Source organism: Pantherophis guttatus, chromosome 1, assembly GCF_059756535.1.
Source record: "Pantherophis guttatus breed Tessera chromosome 1, ASM5975653v1, whole genome shotgun sequence".
NCBI lineage: Eukaryota > Metazoa > Chordata > Lepidosauria > Squamata > Colubridae > Pantherophis > Pantherophis guttatus.
This window is the reverse complement of record NC_142063.1, coordinates 125,755,270-125,777,500: the sequence shown is the minus strand read 5'-3', so window position 1 is coordinate 125,777,500 and position 22,231 is coordinate 125,755,270. Positions and strand designations below refer to the sequence as shown.

The 22,231-nt window shown below is 43.6% G+C and overlaps 1 protein-coding gene and 1 non-coding gene across 13 annotated transcripts in view; one reads left to right on the top strand and one right to left on the bottom strand.

Annotated features, from left to right (window-relative positions):
* The window catches only part of CLASP1 (cytoplasmic linker associated protein 1), a 236,845-nt gene that overhangs the window by 72,265 nt on the left and 142,349 nt on the right, over positions 1-22,231 (top strand). For all 12 annotated transcript variants that reach the window (XM_087881742.1, XM_087881736.1, XM_087881743.1 and 9 more), the window contains exons 3-6: positions 16,981-17,059; positions 19,437-19,540; positions 21,057-21,148; positions 21,253-21,328. In XM_087881742.1, the coding sequence (XP_087737868.1) occupies positions 16,981-17,059; positions 19,437-19,540; positions 21,057-21,148; positions 21,253-21,328 (351 nt within the window). The remainder of the gene's footprint in view (positions 1-16,980; positions 17,060-19,436; positions 19,541-21,056; positions 21,149-21,252; positions 21,329-22,231) is intronic.
* Positions 14,540-14,666, bottom strand: LOC117675076 (U4atac minor spliceosomal RNA). The gene has a single exon (XR_004594111.1). It is a non-coding gene; the product is annotated as a U4atac minor spliceosomal RNA (small nuclear RNA).

Genomic DNA, 22,231 nt, shown 5'->3' with positions numbered 1-22,231 from the left:
CCTAGATATGAAAATATGCACAAATCGGAGAAGCCTCGGACATTTTGAAGAGAACTTCAGTAACTGGAGTGAAAGTCAAATTACTCGCTAGTGAACTCTTTTTTTGGCTTAGGACTTCTTGTGTACTCCAGTACTATAAAATAAAACTTTTGTACAGGATTGTGGTTTGCCTGTCAAGCTCAAGGCACAGTCCTCTAAAATTGATGCAGCTTTGAAACAGGCTATTTAAGGTTTCTTTCACTCAAATATTGATCCAAGAAAGCTCGCAAGGTTCTAAGGTCTTTCATGCATGGATAAAAACATTCAAGGGCATGTTATCCACCTCTGGTGGTAAGATGTCTTACTGAATAAGTAGCCTAGTGATTAAGCCTGAGGACTTGCTGAGATGTTTGGGGAAAACAATTGGTGTGAAGTGAGAACGTGGCCTTCTTTCCCAAAAATTTTGGAAATCGCTGCTACTTGCCATCTCTTCCGATCTGGGTACAACAAGCAGTGTTCCTTCTTCTTTCCTTATACTTCCTCACTCAATTTCCCATGGATCTTTTTTAAAAAGCTGGACAAGATTCAAGGGAGAAACAAGTTGGAGATCAATTCACAAATAGTGATTGTAGGAGATGCTTTTTTTTTAAAGAGATACTTCCTTTTTAAAAAGAAAAAATCAATAGGAGGTATTTATTTCTGCTTGGTAGAATGGCTGTAATGCTTTGAGAATATTTTCAAGCCATTGCACCTCAATCTTCCAAGATTAAAAGATATAGATTGTTTGATGGAACATACTACTTGCAAACAATAGCAGTAGAACAGAGGAAGACAGCCTAATAAGGCACCTTGAGGATGAGATGGGCCTATTCCCAATTGGCCAATAAATTTGATTATATTATTTCTGCTACTAATAATGGAGCGATTTGGGGGCCTTTTTAGGAACTGATTTGCTTTTGCTGTACGGTTTCTTGACATTTAATGGGGTCATAGCAAACCTTGCCTGCATTGTCAACTGAGGCTGTATCTGTTCTCCAGATGAATAGTCACCATTGAAAGATCGGATTCCACTCCCTGCTGCCTCTTCATATGGCCAGATCTAGGTTCCCTAGTCCTCTCAAGTCACACTCCTACGGAAGCCTTACATCTCATGATTTGGTTGACCACAAAAATCACCCAGTGCTGCATCTTGGTGTGACAGATGAGGAGCAGATTGTGAGGGTGGGGAGGGGACAGGGAGCCACTATAGAATAAACCTTAAGAATAGATTTGAGGACATGGGGAAGTGTGCAAGCAAGGCAAACTTTTGCAGACAAGTAATTTATGGGCTTCCAAACTGACCAGCATTTTTATTTAAATTGGCAGAATTTTTTAGAAGAATCCCAGAAGATGAAGTTCATGCTGCTTGAAGAAATAGGATAGGGCTTGTCAGATCATTCATTTAAGATTCCTGTTTCTATTTCTGTTCGTAAATCAATCAGTCCCATTTGACCAGAATTCATTATTCTATATACTTGCATAAAAACAGACTACTGTAGTTTTGCAGGTTTTCTTTTAAAAAAATAAAAGCTTGGGAAAATGCAGTTGCCACCAATGTAAGCAAAAAATTTACTGTATTTTTCGGAGTATAAGACACATTTTTCCCCCCTTAAAAGAGGATGGAAATGTTGGTGTGTCTTATACACCAAATGCAGCCATTTTTGGCCTCCCAAAGCCCCGCCCTGCTCATCCCAACAGAGGGTTTGGGAGGCCTGCAGAGTGCTCCTGGGGGCTGGGGAGGGCAAAAATGCTCCCATTTTTGTGAAAAATGGCCCCCATTTTTCGCTCGTTTTTCACAAAAACGGGGACGTTTTTGCCCTCCCTGGCCCCCAGGAGCACTCTGTAGGCCTCCCAAACTCTCTGTGCGCCCCGTTTTTTGCAAAAACAGGTGAAAACGAGGCCGTTTTTGCAAAAAATGGGGCGCACAGAGGGTTTGGGAGGCCTGCAGAGTCCTCCTGGGGGCCAGGGAGGGCAAAAACCTTTTTTTTCTTACTTATCTCTTTGAAATCTTGGTGTGTCTTATACACCAGTGTGTCTTATAGTCCGAAAAATACTGTATATATCTGATTTCTGTACACTGAATGATGCCCTTGGGGGGGAGGGGAAAACAGGCTAGTGCATGCCTTTGTTTCATTACTGCACAGCTTGCATATCCTCATAAGTTCAGCTTTAGATGTGATTTAAAATTGCATGATTGATAATACAAATAAATACTCATATTCTTACATCTAGGGTGGCAAGGGTAGAGATTTGTGGTGGTACATTTATATATCTATGCATGTGCAACCAATAAATCGTATTTACATAATCAGTTCAAAGAAATAGACATTTGTATCATCAATCATGCAGCAGTATTTAATAAAGTACTAAGTTTGCAGAAGATTACAATTCAAAAAGCAACTTTTTCTCCTTCCTGCTTATCCTCGGAGATTGCAGGAAGGCTAGCATTCACTGGAAGAAGGCAGTTTACAGGAGATCTATATTCAATCCCTCTATTTCCCTGAAGGATGAAAAAAAAGATTTCGATCTCAAAAATCAGATGATGGTGTATTTTAGCAGTGGGGAACTTTGACCACCTAAATATTAAGTTACAATTCCATTATCGTTGACCACCAGCCTACTAGGGAAAGCCGATGAGAGTGGCATCTGAAGGCTATTGCTGTTGTCCAGGTGTTCCTTTCCATGGTCAAGAGGGAGGAAATAATTCAGCCTTTGTGATTTGGGGTTCACTGGGTCTGTTGGCTTTTACATTTCTAAAAAGTTATTTATATCAAAAAGAGGGGGGGGGTTTTGTGTGTGTTTTTGCAATTTAGGTTCATCAAAACATTACACTGTCACAAGTAGAGAGATAAAATAGTTTCTTCTATTGTTCTCTTCTAGGGTGTTCAGATGGCTTCTCCAGGTTTGTGGAGGGTCAATTTTGTGATTGTTTGGAAAAATTCTGAGCCTGGTAAAACCATACATATATTTAAAGTGAGGGAAGCATATTAAAATACCAGTACTTAGGTAGCTCAGCAAGATTCCCTACATCCCATGTTAGTTTGAGTTTCAAAAAAGAGATGTGTAACGGAGCAGAATTAATAAGACAGGAAGAATCACAAATATACATGTGGGTGAAAACTGTGTGGGATTTTCACTTCAGACGTGATGTTACACATTCCATATTCTGTTACACGTCATCTAATATTTTTAGGTACAATAAATGGAAATATAGTTCAATGCTAGCACAACTACTTTGCATTTGAAAGTCTATGTTAGTCCCAAGCATCTCCAGATTTTTCGAACAATTTGAGGAGAAACTGACCACCCTTGTAGATCAACCTAGAGCCTTCCAAATGTTTTGAACTTTTAACTTCCCTCAACTCCAATCAACAGGATGAGTAGCAGGAAAATGTGGGGGATAGACTTTAAAAAATCACTAGCTTGCCTGCCCCTAGTTTGAATAGTAATAGACACTATTCTGTGATGGCAAAAGATGGCATGCAGAGCCCTCTCTGTGGGCACCCGAGCCATCGCCCCAGCTCAGCTCTTTTATGCATGCACGTGTGCCACCCGCTGGCCAGCTGGTTTTCGAATCTCTGCCGCGCATGCGCGGGGGCGGGGTGCATGCGGGAGATGCGTGCACATTCTTGGGTGGGCCGAATGCATGGGGTCACATGCATATGTGCAGGGGCGGGGGCTCCGTGTGGGGGTTGCACACGCATGTGCAGGGGCCGAGCGAGCATGGGTGGGACATACAGTGAGCAGAGAGCACTCTCATGCACAGGGGGAGGGGCATGCACGGGGAGGGGCACACGGGGGTTTTTTGCAAACGCATTGCATTATGGGTGTGCACACGTGCACTTTTGCGCACTTTTGGCTCTCTGTGCAGAAAAGGCTAGCCATCACTGCACTAGACCGACCCAGGGTCTGGTTCAGATTAAGACAATTCTGTCTTTGTTTCTGTCAGACATTTCCTTTTTGTAATGTAGTTTATGCTGTGGTTCTTGACTAGCCAAGTCAAGGCAGCCATTTTGAAGAGTAAAGTTCCTTGAAGTAAAATCCAGCAATGTTTTCCAAGCCAACCAACATTTTTATACCTATAAATTCTGGGACAGCTCTGCTAATGATCTGACAATACTGGCAAAGGGCTGGTTGGTGAAATGCCATTCTAACAGCACTGGATTTTCCCCCCACCCCCTTCTCCCTGTGAAAGAATACTCTGCAATAGTTTGACCTCTTATCTAATTTTAAATACCGATATGACATAGATAAAAAGATCTTGAAGGGCTTAACTGTTTCTCATTTGTCTAAACCCAGGAACCAGGTGTGTGTGTGTTGGGGAATTCAGTTTCTTTTATATTTAGAACCTTGCAGGTTTCACACTTTGCTATACTGAATTGGTAACGCAGGATTTGTCAGTGGAAGTAATCCTGCTACTTCTGTTTTGAGTTTCATATTTCCTCCCTATGGATTTTGTATATAGTTAGGTGGTACTTATTTCCTACAAATGAGTTTAATTGCTGGTTGAATTGATCACCCAATTTTAGAACCTGCTTGCGAGACAGTCCCATTCTTACAATTGGGTTGCATCAGTTTTTAGTCTGTAAACGAGAGTTGTGCGAATGGAAACCCATTGGAATGGAAAATGTTTTGCCAGCATCTCTTTGGCTCTGGGCAGGATACAACAGTCCAGCTTTCAAGGTTGTGTACATAGCAGTCCCTCCTACTTTCCTACAGAACAATTCCACTAGAAAAATTGGGCTATCTTGAAGAGTTGATGTGAGACCTTAAGGCATAAAAGACACAGAAGACACAGAAATAAGAAGTTGCATACGGGTAGTCCTCAATTTACAATAGTTCATTTAGTGACCATTCAAAGTTACAACGGCACTGGAAAAGATGACTTGTTTGTTTGTTTGTTTGTTTGTTTATGGAATTTATATTGCCGCCCATTTGCACATGGCGACTCAAGGTGGCTTACAGAATATAAAACCCCATATAAAACTAATAAGAGTCATATAATATAAATTAATATACTAAAATCAACCCCCAGCAACAGCTCCTCACACGAGCCATTTAATGGGCTCCATCCCACTCTGGGTTCCCCAGGCTCGCTGGCAGAACCAGGTCTTCAGCGCCTTTTGGAAGAGTGCTAGAGTGGGGGCCATTCTAATCTCTGTGGGGAGGATGTTCCAGAGAGAGGGGGCCACCACAGAGAAGGCCTTTCTTCTGGTTCCCACCAGGTGTATCTCCCTAGGGCCGTCATGGTGAACCTATGGGACGTATGCCCAAAGTAGCACACAAAGCCATGTTGCCCGGCATGCCCTCGTTGCGAACAAATCCACGGTCGGTTCCCCGAAGCGACGTGTGATCCGTTGGAAAAGTCTCGGGTCGAGGCGCCACTCGCCGTGGTCCAGCGTGGAGCGGCTCAGCCAGTCGGCCTGGGTGTTCACTAGGCCGGAGATATGGACTGCTCGCAGGGACCGCAAGTTGGCCTCCGCCCAGGTCCCCAAACGCTCCGCTTCGTCCATGAGGGGGCGGGACCGAGTCCCCCCCAGGCGATTGACATTGGCCTTGGCTGCCACGTTGTCCGTCCGGACAATTACGTGTCGGTCCTTGACGATGTCCTTGAAAACCCTGAGGGCCAGGAAAATGGCCCGGAGCTCCAGCCAGTTTATGTTGTGTGATTTGTCCTCCGAGGTCCAGGAGCCCTGGGCCATGCGTGAGTGAACGTGGGCCCCCCAGCCCAGAAGACTGGCGTCCGTTGTCAGGACGACCGGATTGGGCTCCCTGAACTCCCTTCCCTTGAACAGGGATTTGGAGGACCACCAGCGGAGGGACTGAAGGACAGAGGGGTTAAGGTGAATAATTTGAGAAGAAGCCGAATGATGGGACTTCTGATACGGGAGAAGAAACCACTGCAGAGCCCTGCAGTGGAGACGAGCCCATGGTACGATGCCGATGCACGAGACCATCTTCCCGAGGAGCTGGGAAAGGGTCGCCAAAGGAACGGGGTTTCCCTGAGCGACCAGACTGACCAGAGACCGCAAACTGGACAGTCGCTCCTCGGAAAGGAAGACCCTGCTCTCAACCGTATCGATGATAGCCCCAAGGTGTTGAATCCGGGTCGTGGGAACCAGGTGGCTCTTGGCCCTATTGATGGAGAATCCGTGAGCCGTCAGGATCCGGAGGGTGGCGTCCAAATCCTGAAGCGCCCTATCCTCCGAGCTCGACAGAATGAGGAGGTCATCTAGATAGCAGAGAATCCTAATCGGAAGAGCTCGGAGGTGGGCCGCAATGGCGGCCATCAATTTAGTGAACACTCGGGGGGCCGAGGAAAGGCCAAATGGGAGGGCGCGGTACTGGTAGTGGCGACCCGCATGGCAAAACCGAAGAAATTTGAAATATGCCGGATGAATGGGGACATGAAGGTAGGCTTCCGTCAAGTCGATCGACGTGAGGAAGTCCCCGACCCTAATGCTGTCTAGGATTGAGGAAAGGGACTGCATTTTGAACCGCCGGTAGGGGACCCAGCGGTTCAAGGACTTAAGATCCAGAATTGCCCTCCAACCTCCCGAGGATTTCTGAACGAGGAACAGGCGGGAATAAAAACCCTGTCCCTGCTGCTCCTGTGGCACCGGCTCGATTGCCCGAATGTCAAGGAGATGTTTAATAGCCGAGGCCAGCAGGAGCCGTTTCTCGCGATCCCGAGAAAGAGGGCATCGCAGAAACCTGTCGGGAGGAGTGGAGAGAAATTCGAGGGAGAGGCCCCACCTAACCGTCTCCCGGACCCAAGCATCGGAGGAAGAATTCTCCCACTGGCTGGCAAAGAGCGCCAGGCGGCCCCCAATGGGAGGAGAGGAGGGGAGATTATCTGGACCTGCGGAAGGGACGGCCCCGGGGGCCCCGGGGGGGACGTCTGGAGAATCCCCTTTGAGTCTGGTATCCCTGGTGTTCTGGGACCCTGGGACGGGGAAAGGAGGCCCTGGGAAACCTACCTCCTGAATAGGGAAACTCAGGCTGCCGAAAGGAGCGAAAGTTAGCAGGGGATGGGCGATATTGAGAACGCCTCGAGACTGGTGCAAGGATACGTTTCTTGTCTTTTGTTTCAATTAAGAGAGGTTCTAAGGGTGCCCCAAATAGGAGGGGGCCCTCAAAGGCTGCGGAGGCAAGGCGCCACTTTGATTTGGCATCTGCCTGCCAATTCCGCAGCCATAACAACCGCCGGGAGGTTATGGTTGAGCCAATTGCCTTGGCCGAGAAACGGGACGCATTGAGCGTCGCGTCGGCGGAAAATTCCAATGCCGCTAAAATTTTGTTAAGGTCTTGGTGGGTCCTGGAATCTGACACTGGGAGCCTATCCTGCAGTTGCCGAATCCACAAAATGGACGCCCTATTAAAGAACGATGAGGACATAGCAGATTTAGCTGCCCAGGCTGAAGCCAAATGAGATTTGACTAGTGACTGTTCCAGCCGTTTGTCCTCCGGCCGGAGGTGTTCCTCAGGCGGTCCAGTAGCATTAGAGGGAGCCGGAAGGGCTGCTACTGGAGGGTCCACAGTCGGGAGTTGGAGTAGGGAGGCCAACTCTGGGGCCATGTTATAAAAACGCCTGTCGAGCTGGTTAGGGTTAGGCCCCGAAGCAGGCGCCGACCATTGTTTCTTAAGGACGTCTCTAAAAAGCTTGGGACCCGGAACCTCCTCGGTTTCAATCTCTGGGACCTCAAAGAGGGGAATAGAGCTCTGATTGTCCCCGCTAGAAGAAGGAACGGCCTGAGGGGAACCCAGGCGGGTAGTTAACTTGGCTTTGTGCAAGAGGGACCTAAAAAGGTGAGGCTTAAATAAGCCTATGAAGGATGGCTGATCTGGGGCGAGGTCTTCATCATCAGAGAGATCCCCCTCCCGAGCATCCTCGTCATGGGAAGATGGATGCTCAGATGGAGCCCCCGAAGTTACAGCAATTATAGGAGGGTCTTGACCCTCTTCCAAAGGGGAACCCTCAACGTCCAGATTCGAGCAGGCAGAGTCGGCCACCCAGGAGGATGTCCTGCGCAGATTCCTTAATTCAGCCTGCACCCCTTTTTGGATAGCAGATTGAATGAACGCCAGGGTCTCAGGGGTAACCGAGGGACCCGGTTGTACATTACTCCCCAAATTGGATGGTGCATTTCCCAACGGAGTAGAAGAGGCTGGGGCCTGGCCCTGGGGAGGAGTATCTGACTGTGCTCCAAAGAGGACTTCACAAATCTGCCCTTGAGGAAGGGCCGGCAGTTGACCCCCATCCGGAGATAAAGGGCGTGACTCTTGGGCCTGAGCTTCCACTGGCTCAGGTAGAGAGGCTATTGGGGCCTGGGGGGCCAGGGGTGTGGCCATCACCTCTTGATAGATTGGGGCCTCTCGAACAGAGGCCTCTTTCATGGCCTTCTGTATGGAGCGTTCAATCGCCTGGTGTAGGCGAAGCTCCTCTTTGGCCCTGGCTGCCGCCTTCTTTTCCTCCCTAGAGGCCTGAGATTTCTTTGATTTTTTAGAAGGCTCAGCTGATGAAGGGCCTGGAGCCGGGTCCTCAGAGGCCTGGCGCTTATTCGCCTTAGATGAACGGGATGCCATGCTGTTAAAACTAGGCCTCTAATATCACGAGTGAGGACAAGATGGCGGCCGTAAGGCAAAGGTTCAGTGGTGGCCTAGGGCGATAAAATGGCGGCCGCTGTAATAACACCCCAGAAGCTTAGGGAGTCAAAGACTAGGCCCGCAATGCCGCGAGGAGAGCCCAAAATGGCGGCCGTTAAGGCAAGGTTCGGTGGTGGCCTAGGGCGATAAATGGCGGCCGCTGTAATAACACCCCAGAAGCTGTCCAAAGTCCAGAGAAGGGGCCCCAAATAATAAAATTGACGTCCGCTTACAAAAACCGCTTCTTCGCTCCGTCAATTTGGAGCCGGGAAGGATCCGGCGGCGATTACGGGCGGCTAGAAGCAGAGCGACTCAAGCGACGGCAGCGGGCACGAAGAGGCTGCAAGCGGCAGCAATTTAACTGCCGAGGGGTGTCTTCGGCGAGGGAGAGATCGTCTCGCCGGAATGGAAGCAAGCAGCCACTAAGAGAGAGACAGAGAACCTCGACTCCAAGAGGAGGCTCTCAGCGGCGGAATCGGGCGTGAACCGTTCGCGCCAAGTGGGAGAGACCCAGCCAAGGGGTCTCAATCCCCAAAGACCGCAAGCGGTCGCAGCGGAGTTGGACCGAAGCAGCCCTTCTCGCTGTAGACCTCAATTGTTTAAGAAATTTAGAAAGTAAAAGACCGAATTAGAGTCAAATTTAAACTGCAAAGAACAGGAGAGAGGCTATGTGCGTCCGATCCAGCACAGATCGAGTCAGAAAGCTGGGGAAGCTACAGGAGGAGGAGCCTTTCAACTTCCTGACCCGATCTTCGCTGGATTAGGAGCAGATAACCCTTTCCTGACCGCTGTCTTCCCAGTCCCCAGAAGGGGCGTTCAGGTAAGTCAACGCCCAGTCCCTCCTACTTTCCTACAGAACAATTCCACTAGAAAAATTGGGCTATCTTGAAGAGTTGATGTGAGACCTTAAGGCATAAAAGACACAGAAGACACAGAAATAAGAAGTTGCATACGGGTAGTCCTCAATTTACAATAGTTCATTTAGTGACCATTCAAAGTTACAACGGCACTGGAAAAGATGACTTGTTTGTTTGTTTGTTTGTTTGTTTATGGAATTTATATTGCCGCCCATTTGCACATGGCGACTCAAGGTGGCTTACAGAATATAAAACCCCATATAAAACTAATAAGAGTCATATAATATAAATTAATATACTAAAATCAACCCCCAGCAACAGCTCCTCACACGAGCCATTTAATGGGCTCCATCCCACTCTGGGTTCCCCAGGCTCGCTGGCAGAACCAGGTCTTCAGCGCCTTTTGGAAGAGTGCTAGAGTGGGGGCCATTCTAATCTCTGTGGGGAGGATGTTCCAGAGAGAGGGGGCCACCACAGAGAAGGCCTTTCTTCTGGTTCCCACCAGGTGTATCTCCCTAGGGCCGTCATGGTGAACCTATGGGACGTATGCCCAAAGTAGCACACAAAGCCATGTTGCCCGGCATGTGCGGCCTTGCCTGTTTGTCTTCTGGGTTTCTGGCATGCATGCATGCATGATGATCATTTGTCTTTCACGCGCATGGCAGTACCAAAAACCGGCCTGTGTATGCGTGCTGGCCAGCTGATCGTTGGGCGTGCATACCTGCTACTATGTGTGCGGGGGGCATGCGTGCATGCACAGGGGGCGTATGCGCAGGAGTCGCACAGACATTCATTTTGGGGGTTCAAGCACGCGCGCACATTTGCCCACCTATGTGCTTTGGGGACTCAGTCTGGAAAAGGTTAGCCATCATTGCCCTATACCATCTCAGACTGACTGTCCAGTCTCTTAAAAATCTCCAGTGATGAAGCACCCACAATGTCTGAAGGCAAGCTGTTCCATTGGTTAATTGTCCTCACTGTTAGAAGTTTCTCCTTAATTCCAGGTTGCTTCTCTCCTTGATTAGTTTCCATCCATGGTTTCTTCTCCTGCCCTCTTTGGTGCTTTACTAGGTAATAGACTTTCCCTAGTAAAGATTTATATTTTTAAAGCATTGCACCTTAGAACATGCAGTGATAATTTGATTTTTAATGTATGCCTAGATCGCACATAATTTGCTATGTAAGTTTGATGGTGTAAATTGCATAGACCTAGTTCAGTCAAGCAGAATCACTTCGCAGTAATAGTTGCAATGTGACAATAGTCGAGCAGTTATTTTGGTGTTGTGATACTTAGGGCCTACCCACAAGTACAAAACACCACATGAAGTAGCTGACCTTGACTGATCTTGAAAAGCTGAAGAGGATCAGATCTGGTTATTATTTGGAGAGAAGACCAGCAGAAAATCCTCAAATGGAGAACTGGAAAGGCTTTTTTAAGCCTTAGAAAAAGACTTAAATTGATTCCCAGTAGCTGGTAAAACATGCGTAGGACTGATGCTGTGTGATCTAGCTTACCAACTTGGCCACAGCATTTTCCAGTTGAGGCTTTGAGGCTTTCAAAGGTGAGATGTGGAGAGTGCCTCAAAATGACCGTACTTTGCAATTATTAGGGCAGAATCATTGAAGAGACTGGGATGCTGTGGCATCCCTGATATCAGGGGACCAAACATATACACTCTTCTCTGCTCGTTTTTAGTAGTGACCTGAGCAACTACAGGACCTTGAATTCCCAACCCTCAAAATTGCCCCAACTAAACCCTATCAATAGTGTGGGAGTTAGCAAGATCCAAAGGAGAGCATCCAAAAACTTCTCTCTCAGGGTAATCCAGACAGTGGATCTACTCAATGTCCAGATTTGAAAATGGAAACATATAGAAATAATAATATAAAGAACGAGGGACTCATCAATTGTTTAAAATGCAGGTATTACTGTATTTCTTTAAATGCATAGAATGGACAGCTGTCAGTGGGTTCTATGATGGGTGTAAGTCACTTGCCTGAAAGAGCAAGATGATGTATGTATGTATGTACGTATGTATGTATGCTATGTATGTATGTCACAGACGTGAGTACACCCCCTCACATTTTGTAAATATTTAAGTATATCTTTTCATGTGACAACACTGAAGAAATGACACTTGGCTACAATGTAAATTAGTGAGTATACAGCTTGTATAACTGTAAATATGCTGTCCCCTCAAAATAACGCAACACACAGCCATTAATGTCTAAACTGCTGGCAACAAAAGTGAGCACACCCCTAAGTGATAATGTCCAAATGGGACCCAAGTAGCCGTTTTCCCTCCCTGGTGTCATGTGATGCTTTAGGGTTACAAAGTATCAGGTGTGAAGGGGGAGCAGGAGTGTTAAATTTGGTGTTCTCGCTCTCACTCTCTCATGCTGGTCACTGGAAGTTCAACATGGCACCTCATGGCAATGAACTCTCTGAGGATCTGAAAAAACAAATTGTTGCTCTACATAAAGATGGCCTAGGCTATAAGAAGATTGCCAAGACCCTGACACTGAGCTGCAGCACGGTGGCCAAGACCATACAGCGGTTTAACAGGACAGGTTCCACTCAGAACAGGCCTCGCCATGATCGACCAAAGAAGTTGAGTGCCCATGCTCAGCATCATATCCAGAGGTTGGCTTGGGAAATTATGTATGAGTGCTGCCAGCATTGCTGCAGAGGTTGAAGGGGTGGGGTGGGAGTCAGCCTATCAGTGCTCAGACCATATGCCTCATGCTGCATCAAATTGGTCTGCAGGGCTGTCGTCCCAGAAGGAAGCCTCATCTAAAGATGATGCACAAGAAAGCCCGCGAACGGTTTGCTGCAGACAGGCAGACTTAGGACATGGATTTCTGGAACCATGTCCTGTGGTCCGATGAGACCAAGATGAACTTATTTGGTTCAGATGGTGTCAAGGGTGTGTGACGGCAACCAGGCGAGGAGTACAAAGACAAGTGTGTCTTGCCTTCCGTCAAGCATGGTGATGGGAATGTCATGGTCTGGGGCTGCATGAGTGCTGCCGGCACTGGGGAGCTACAGTTCATTGAGGGGACCATGAATGCCAACATGTACTATGACATACTGAAGCAGAGCATGATTCCCTCCCTTTGGAGACTGGGCCATAGGGCAGTATTCCAACATGATAACGACCCCAAACATACCTCCAAAACGACCACTGCCTTGCTAAAGAAGCTGAGGGTAAAGGTGATGGACTGGCCAAGCATGTCTCCAGACCTAAACCCTATTGAGCATCTGTGGGGAATCCTGAAACGGAAGGTGGAGGTGCGCAAGGTCTCTAACATCCACCAGCTCTGTGATGTCATCATGGAGGAGTGGAAGAGGACTCCAGTGGCAACCTGTGAAGCTCTGGTGAACTCTGTGCCCAAGAGGGTTAAGGTTGTGCTGGAAAATAATGGTGGCCACACAAAATATTGACACTTTGGGCCCTATTTTGACATTATCACTTAGGGGTGTACTCACTATTGTTGCCAGCAGTTTAGACATTAATGGCTGTGTGTTGCATTACTTTGAGGGGGCAGCACATTTACACAGTTATACAAGGTGTATACTCACTACTTTACACTGTAGCCAAGTGTCATTTCTTCAGTGTTGTCACATGAAAAGATATATTTACAAAATGTGAGGGGCTGTACTCACTTCTGTGACATACAGTATGTACGTACGTATTGCATTTTATTTCTATAGTTGCCATCTCAACAAGTGACTCTGGGCAGCATACATTCTACTCTGCTTCCTTGCAAAGTGGATCACTCTTGATTCCTCTTTGTAGAAATGCAGAGTTCACAGCAGGTGGCAGACCCATGTCAAAAGTGGGCTGATCTCAAAAAAGCTAAGCGTGATTGGACCTGGTTAGCATTTGGATAAGAGAGCACTATGAGAGTCAGAAGATTAAGCTAGATTGGGAATGAAAAAAAAAAGTCTCAGAAGGTGGCTGAATCGAAAACTTCCATGTTGCCAGGAATTCAGTTTGACTTAAGGGGAGGTTTTACCTAAAAAGACTGCCACTTTGGTTATAGTAGTTAAAGGCACCTGGTTAAAAACATCCAACACAGTTCCTCTTCTATTGCTATTTCAGGGGGGAGGGGAGTCCTAAATTTTCCACTTTGCTAGTTTGGGTTTGAGCCAGTTGGGCGTGGTGTCATGGCACCAGACTAGAAACTGGGAGATCATGAATTCCAGTTCCTCCCTTAGGCCTAAAGCCTGTCGGGTGACCTTGGGCCAGTCCTTCTCTTTCAGCCCTGGGTAGTAGGCAAGGGCAAGGCTGAAAAACCCTGCCAAGAAAATCTCAGGGACTTCTCCAGGTGTTCACCAGCCAACACTGACTCAGGGGGATTCTCCCCACCTTTTACCTAAAGGAGGGCGATTGGTCCAAGGCTGATAAAACAGTTAAAAGCAGTACATAGCTGCTTTAGCTTTCCTGATTTTCCTAGAAATGTTAACACAGTAAGGATTGGGGAAGAAACCACTTGCCTTCCTTAACAATCTATTAATGTTTTACAGGAGCTTTTAACTTTGTTAGATGCCTTTGGCGATTGAAGAAACTGTATCAAAGGTGGAGTAGTTTTGAAGGGGGTTTTGTATGGGATTCAAATACCTCTGTGCTCTTGGCTCCGTTTGTATTTTTTGTTGTCGAATAAATGGTACCTATGGAAATAACCAGCTTAAGTCTGATTGCTTTTGGATACAGAAGTTGTAAGATTCAAACCTTGTTGTTGAATAAATGGTACCTATGGAAATAAGCAGGTTACCTATGACTGCTTTAGGATACAGAAGTTGCAAGATTTCAAACCCTCCTAAATACAACTTGGATATTCTGGGTCTTACCATGTAATCTGTAGCACCATCTGGTGGTAGCCAATGAAAAAGAAGCTAGGGACAGTTGTCTCAATATTTAATATACCTACCGCAGCACAAAACAAGGAAACGCTATGCATTAACATTGTCTCGTAGGTTTGTACCCCGTTGTGGGGAGGTATATTTAAAAGAAGGTTCCAAAAATTGCACCTCATGTGGGGAGCAAGCCCCAAGGATGCCAATGTGTTGTGTAGGTGTTAGCAGTACTGTCCTCACTAAACGTTCATTGAACAGTAGCGCAACCCCAAGATAAGGATGGTTGAGGGAAGCCGTGGAGGCGGCGGTCTGGGGAACTGAACGGGAAACCCATCGAGATCATAGTGAGGCGCGACCCGCATTTGCTTCCTTAGACTGCTTTGCGGTGGACGGCGTGTTGATTAATGCCGTTTCTCAAGTATTTGCAAAGCAAGCAGCTTTCCGGCTGCTTTCTCTTCGTAAATTTGGAGGTTACCCAAAATGCCTTGCAGCAGTCGTTTTGCATAGTGGGCGGTGCTACGACTAAGCGTAGCGGGGCGTCGGTCTTAAGCATCGAAGCAATGCTTCCGCTTCTGAAGATCTTGTTTTGGCGCGCCTGCCTAGCGATGGGGAAAATTCACCCTTCACATCCTCTTTAGACTGCATTCCTTTTGCTTAGACTGCATTCCTATACGTGTCCTCGTTGAGTTTAGAGCTTGGTTGATCATTTTTTCTTTTTAATTAAAGCCCATAGTAATGTTACAGACCAGCTTTCTCCAAATGGGCGCAACCCCATACCATTAGACTGCAACTTCCACAAAGGAGGATGATGGGAGGTGTAGTCCAGTGCCCTTGAAAGGCACAGGCATGAGAAAGGCTGGCCTATTTGGGTAAGCTTCCTGTAACAGAAGAGCTCTGCATGTAAATTCCTTCTGTGTTTGGAGTTAAGTGTGTATTTGGAGGTTTATTAATCTCTGAATTCTGCAGCAAGTACATTCTGGGAATTACATAAATTTGCTATTTAGTGGCTTTCTAAAATATATATTTGGTTTGCTTCCTTTCAGGATGCTTCACACAAACACTTCTCCAGTCTGGTTCCTTGCAGATATGTTGTGGCTGCAAATTCAAGAAAGAGTCGCTTTGTAGTTAGAACATTTTGCAGGAGGGATAAAGGCTTTTTTAAAATTACAGCTTTGTAGAATGTAGGGTTTTTTGGTGGTTTGTTTGTTTGTTTGTTTGTTTTTTGCTTTTAATTTAGTATTTTTAAAAAGTAATTTTGGGAAAGTTTATATCAGCATACGTTATTTTTCTCTGACTCTTTAAATTTATTACATGTAAACCAGTACATTCATAGTACTTTAATTGCATTAAAGATGTCAAGAGTTGGAATAAGTTAAACACAAATACTGCATTATCGGTCTCTCCCCTCTATCTTACATGTTGAAGTATGTATAATTGTATGGATTCAAAACAGCATGTATTCAAAATCTATAATCCATTTATTAAATTTATATGCTGTCCAATTCTGAATGACTAATCCTTTGGTTAGTCATAAATGTACTGCTCACATAAGGATTCAAATTTCCCCTCTCCTGCCCCCCCACCCCATACACCAATATGGCTTTGATAAATTCTTGAAAGATTTATTACTAATAAAAAATGTTATTTTAAATAACATTGAATTTGAATACATTGTTTTATTAGTGCTGTGATGCCACATGATATAGTATGCATCATTTTCAAAACAATGATTAAGCTTGGTAAAAACATGTCAACAACTTCAATTTATACAATATTTGGCCCAGCTTTTTTTTTTAACTCAGTTAATGTTAATTTGCTTATTGATAACTTCTAGGTTACAAAGTGGTGCATCTTCAGTATAGTTTGATTTGCCATTTTATGTATTATTTCAAATAATGTTTCTCTCTCCTCACTTGCTTATCTTAAACCAGTATTGATAACTTTTATGGAAATTAATCTTTAGGCTTGCAGCTGTTCTATTTATTTGCATTTTCCTGAGCTGTTGCATAGATGTTAGTTAGGTTTCCTGAATCACAACTAAGAAACCACAAACAAAATGCAACACTACATAACCTGACATCATTCCTCTACTCTTCTTCTATCAGGATTTACAACATGGGTTAATTAATCCATAATAAGCAACCAAGCTTAAAACTTCCTTCTGTAATCCAGAATCTTCAACCTCCCATTTAAGTATATGGGAAGCAAGGACAGAATAAGCAATAGAACATTTACTGTCCTGAGAAAAGTTGGATAACTGAATAGAAGGATTTACTCCAATAAAGGTGCATAGCATCAGGAGGGACATTGGTTTCTGTCCATCTTAGTTGTTGAATTGGGTTCATTTATTTCATAGCAGTTGCCTAATTACAGTGTTATCTACAGCATTGGTTATCTAGAAGACTCCAGATCCTTTTAAACATCAAAATGAAGTTTGTGCAACTTTTAACAACCTTTTGTTTGGGGGTTATGAGAGCCCATTCCTTTAATATCCTTTTTAATGTCTATGTTGCATATTCACTGTTTTCATATTCATATTTCTTTTCCATATTCAGAGATTGCATCTTTTTTAACCTTCTTTTTTGTTGTTGTTTTCAGGTTGTCCTGCTGGGCTTGGACATCTTATCTGCACTTGTGTCACGGCTCCAAGATAGATTTAAAGCTCAAATTGGCACAGGTGAGATAATCAGAGCCAAGGGATAGGCTGCTGTATTAAACAGGGTGTACTGGCCTTGGTAACTTTCCCTAAAATTACATTTGAGGTCATATGTGTGGGCAAGCTTGTTCTTGTTAGTTAGAAGGAACGGCAACCTGCAATAATTAAAAAAAATCAGGAACTTTGCCATTGGTACGAAGACAGAAGTTACTTTGCATTGTAATGTTAGATAAGAACCGCATAATTATTTTGCTTTTACAGTTTTCCCTGAGGAACATTTGGTAATGTGCAGGCTGGGTTCATACAACATACTAACCTAAAATGCAGTTAGATGATTCAGGATGTAGTGGGAATCCAACCTTAATATCACAACATGTTTTAGCATGTTGTGTGAGGTAGGCTATTATGCTAAGCCATAATATGGCTTGCTTATTTGGTAAAACGTGTTATCGGAATATGGCAATTACATGAATCCTGGTTTAGGTTTTAGTAGGTGGTGTGAAACCAGTAACAAAAAGTGTGCCCTAGAGTTTGCACTCCAAAGCTTGACAATTCTGTTTAATGACCATCACATTTATAGCAGCAAATACATTTATAGCTGTTTCTGTCTGCATTTGTTGAGGCAAGGAGAAGAAGGGAAGAGACTCTTTTCTTATAGAGTGTGCAAAACATTAAAAAAGGATACAAAGGCATAGTATGCAAGGATTGTAGTTTCCTTTGAGAATTGTAAATTGGGAAGAATATGGAAAAGGAATTAAGTTTGTATCCAAAGAATCCAGCTAAAATCCAGAGTCACATTGTCTTTTAAAACTTTTTTTGCCCCACACTTTATGAGGTGGCCTACCTTTGTATGTTATTTTTAAAGTAGAGAGGAATAGGTCCTGAATCCCTACAAGCATGGCCCTTGAATGAAATTATAGACTCAGCACGAATCATCCTAATGCTAGTTTTCAGCTGATTGGATAATATACCTTTGAGCTTTGTACAGGACATGGGGAAGTCATGAAGAGCCAGTTTGGTGTAATTGTTAAGGTGCTGTCCTAGAAACCAGGAGATTGTGAGTTTTAATCCTACTTAGCTATGACAGCTAGTTGGTTGTCTTTGGCCAGTTAGTTTCTCTCTGCATAACCCACCTCACCAACCCACCTTCTTGTTGTAAGGAAAATAGGAGGAAAGGAGTGTATTAGATACATTCTCCACCCTGAACTACTTATAGTAGTAATAAAAGCAGGATAAAAAAAAATCTTTAAAAAAGTCAATACCTGTGAAAGATTCTCGTATATGTCTGATGACACTGAATTATTATTTACATTTACAGTGTAGATTGCTGATCCTTAAGGACTCTAACACATAAAAACAATCAAGTGTAAAATAAGTGTTCACAAACTAATGAAAGGATGGAATAAAACTAAATTAAGATCCGGTCTGAAAAAGCCCAGTTTCCAGAAAGCAGGCGGACACAAAAAAGTAGCACTTTCCGTTCCTTAAAGTAAACACTACTAATAGTTTCTCCCCAGGTAGGCTGAACTGGTCAGGGCAATTCAAATGAGTGAATCTACTCATGCAGATAACTAGCAGTTTTAAAATTTAATGCCAGCACTTTAAAATTGTAGCCAGGAGCCTTTAGCAACCAATGCAGATTCCAACAACATTGGTATAATGTATCCCTACTGGAAAATGCTGGTCAGCATACAGACCGCTGCACCCTGAACCAACTGCATTCTTCCGTGTGATCTTCAAAAACAGCTCCAGGTAGAGTGTGTTATAGTAATCTGAGCAAGTGGCGATAATGAGGACCTCAGCCATTGTAACAAAATCTTACCACCCCAGCTAGGGTCACAACTGATGCAAGAGCAGAAGCTGGAAACACCCACCCACACCTACCCCAATCACAGTCTCCAACCGCTGCTGTTGTAGGAGGACCCATGAATCCCAGAGAGCCTCAAATCACTAATTAACATTAATGTAAATGTGATCTGGTTGCCAAGTGCCTAAAATGCAGTCACATAACTGCAGGTGTGTGTATGGCAATTGTAACTTTGGGGATAGCTGGTAAGTAACTTTTGGGGGGTTCAGATGATTGTTAACTGACTGGTCATTAAGCAAAGAGACTACCTGTATGGGGTAACTGCAGGCATCAGCCATTAATACAGTGCATGAAAATAAATATGATTGGATATACTTGGGAAGCTTGCAGCATATGCAAACATCACAATGACAGGGCAGCCTTTTTCACAGCCTGTTGTCTGAAGCAAGTGTCTGTTTCTTCCACATGAGCAGCGTACCAAAACACCACACAAGGCACTTGGGAAGGTAGACATGTTTTAGTGTTGATCTGAAATGCCAACTGTGTTTTTTTGAATCCTCCTTTGTGATCAGCCTTTCTTTTTGTCTCCAGTGTTACCTAGTCTAATTGACAGACTGGGAGATTCAAAAGACTCTGTACGAGAGCAGGATCAGGCCCTGCTGTTAAAAATCATGGAGCAAGCTGCTAGTCCCCAGGTGAGTTCTTGGAAATGTAGAATGATTGGGTACAAACTTATAACACCTGCTCCAAGAAAACCATTCACAAGTTGGTTCAATTTGTATTGAACATTTTTATTATGCCTAATACACTCTATTGTTCAAATAGGATGGGTGCTATGTATCTACTGTAGCAGCAAAATTGTCCCCAGTACTTAAATAGGTAGTATGGGGAAATCAGCAGAACAGTTGCTGGATTTATATCAGTGCAGAAAATATCCTTAATCGAGGTGACCAAAAACATTACAGTCAGGAATCTTTTTATGATATGATAAAGCTAGAGCATATAGCTAACCTGTGTATTTGTGCTTCTTTTGTAATCAATGTAAGCCACAGTTGAAGCATACTTTTGTAGTATACAGAACCAGGCACAGAGTGGAGATAGCTTTATCCTAGTGCTTGAACATAAAACTTCTATTTATAATTTATGTTTGCATAGCAATATTTAAGAATATCCTCAACCTTAACCCTTTATGTTCAAAAGTCTACTTTGTATTAAACCAATTAATATCGGAAACAACATTAAATATATTTTGAGACCTCTGAGAAAAATTCACTAATTTAGCTGCCTTAGTTCCATAACTACAGGTAGTCCTCGATTTACGACCCAAATTGACGCCAGAATTATGGTTGTAAATTGTGCTGGTTTTTAAGTGGATTATCAGTTGACCTGATTTTATTACCTACCTTTTTTGCACCGGTCATTAAGTGAACACCACAGTCATTAAGCAAACCAATCAAACTGATCATTTTTAAAATGATGGATGGCTTCTTATCATATCCACGTATAAAGGGTCTAAAGTCATCTAAGGGTAACTTTTCCATTTAGACCAGGTTATCTTTGCTGTTTGCTCATTAGTATTTATTAGTTCCTCAGGCTAAGTGTCTATTCCTTTAAATGGTCTAATAGATAAGATTTTATATTTGCTATAAAATAAAAAAAAATATGCTAATGAAATTCAGCCATTTGCCACCAAAAAGCTGTGTCATGATCTGGGAATATTCTGTGTCTACAAAATAGGGGATGTACTTGAGGATTGTAACAATAGATTGGCTATCTGTGCTTTAAAACTTCTGAATAAAATTATATATAGATTATGAAGTATTTTATGTATAAATAATATAATGTTGTTTAGCATTCTATCAGAGCAGTGGAATCTTACACATGATATTTTAATTACCTTGCTTTGATGTTTAAAATATAACTTTTTAGACCTTTATACGTGGATATGATAAGAAGCCAGCCAAAATAATATAAAGAGGCCATATAAGTATATTCCCACCCAATAAAAATAAACTTCTAAAATATTTTTCAGTAGTTAAGTTTGTTCCACTTGCCTACACCACCTTCATTCATTTATGCATCCACACATACACATTATGTGTGCAACCCCATCACACTTGTGACAATAGGATATTCAGGATCAAGCAAATGCAGCTGATCTTGGTTTTAGGATCTTTTCCCACCCCTTACTTTCTTATATCTTTGTGACAGTACGTGTGGGACAGAATTTTGGGAGGATTCAAACACAAGAATTTCCGGACAAGAGAAGGAATTTGCCTCTGCCTTATTGCAACACTTAATGCGTAAGTTGGACTATTATGCCTAATTTATACCTGCGTTCAGTTGCTCTGAAAAATACTTAACTGATATGTTGCTTGCTTGCTTTTTCCCCCTTCCTCTGTTTTAGATCTGGAGCTCAGAGTTTAACCTTGAGCAAGATTGTGCCCCATATATGTAACTTACTTGGTGACCCAAACAGCCAGGTGAGTCTTTAATGCTCTACATTTGCTTACTTATACCCTTCCTGGAGAAGAATAACTCTTCTAGAGGCTTTATTTGTATTTTATTTTAATTTAATTTCAAAGCTTTATGATACCAAAATTTTATGTGACCAGGAAAGTTTTAACTACTTTTTATTGATTACAGATGCCTCTGTGTTTTAAAATATCTACCATCATCTTTAAGCAGTAATTCCTTAAGGAAGCTCTGTTTTTTTCTAGGATTCACATGACTACTGCTCCACAATCCCAGGAAAAGATGCAATTAATTTAAAATATGTTGACAGATGTTATCATTTTGTCAAACCTGTCAAATCATAGACTTTTTTTCTTGTTGAATCTAGATTGATGCTTTGATCTCATGATTAAGATTAATTCTTGCTTCTTTGTTCTCAATTTCAACTGTACCTTGTAAAGGGAGTTTTATCCATATTTATTAGTCCATATTAGCATTGACCAAGCAGTTTGGAGGCCTTGATAAAGGAGAATTCATGATTGTACAGAGAAGCATCCCATGTTTGAATGACAACACAGACTTATTTCATTGATCAAAAATAATTCTATTCCACTAATATTGTTCTAATTTTTCAAAAATGTCCACAAATTTACTTTGTTGTTCAACTGACAGGGATAGTGTGACAGGGTCTGTATACTTATCTTTAAGATTGCTTTTCTTCCATTCAATCGTACAATTTTCAAAGACTGCATGACAAATTCCTGCAGTTTTCTTGTCAAGATTTTTCAGAAGTGGTTTGCCCTTGGCTTCCTTCCTAGATTGAAAGAAAGTGACTGGCTCAAGATCCCCCAGCTGTCTTTGTGGCCAAGGTGGCACTAGAACTCATGATCTCCCAGTTTCTAGCCTGATGCCTTTACCACTATACCAGACAG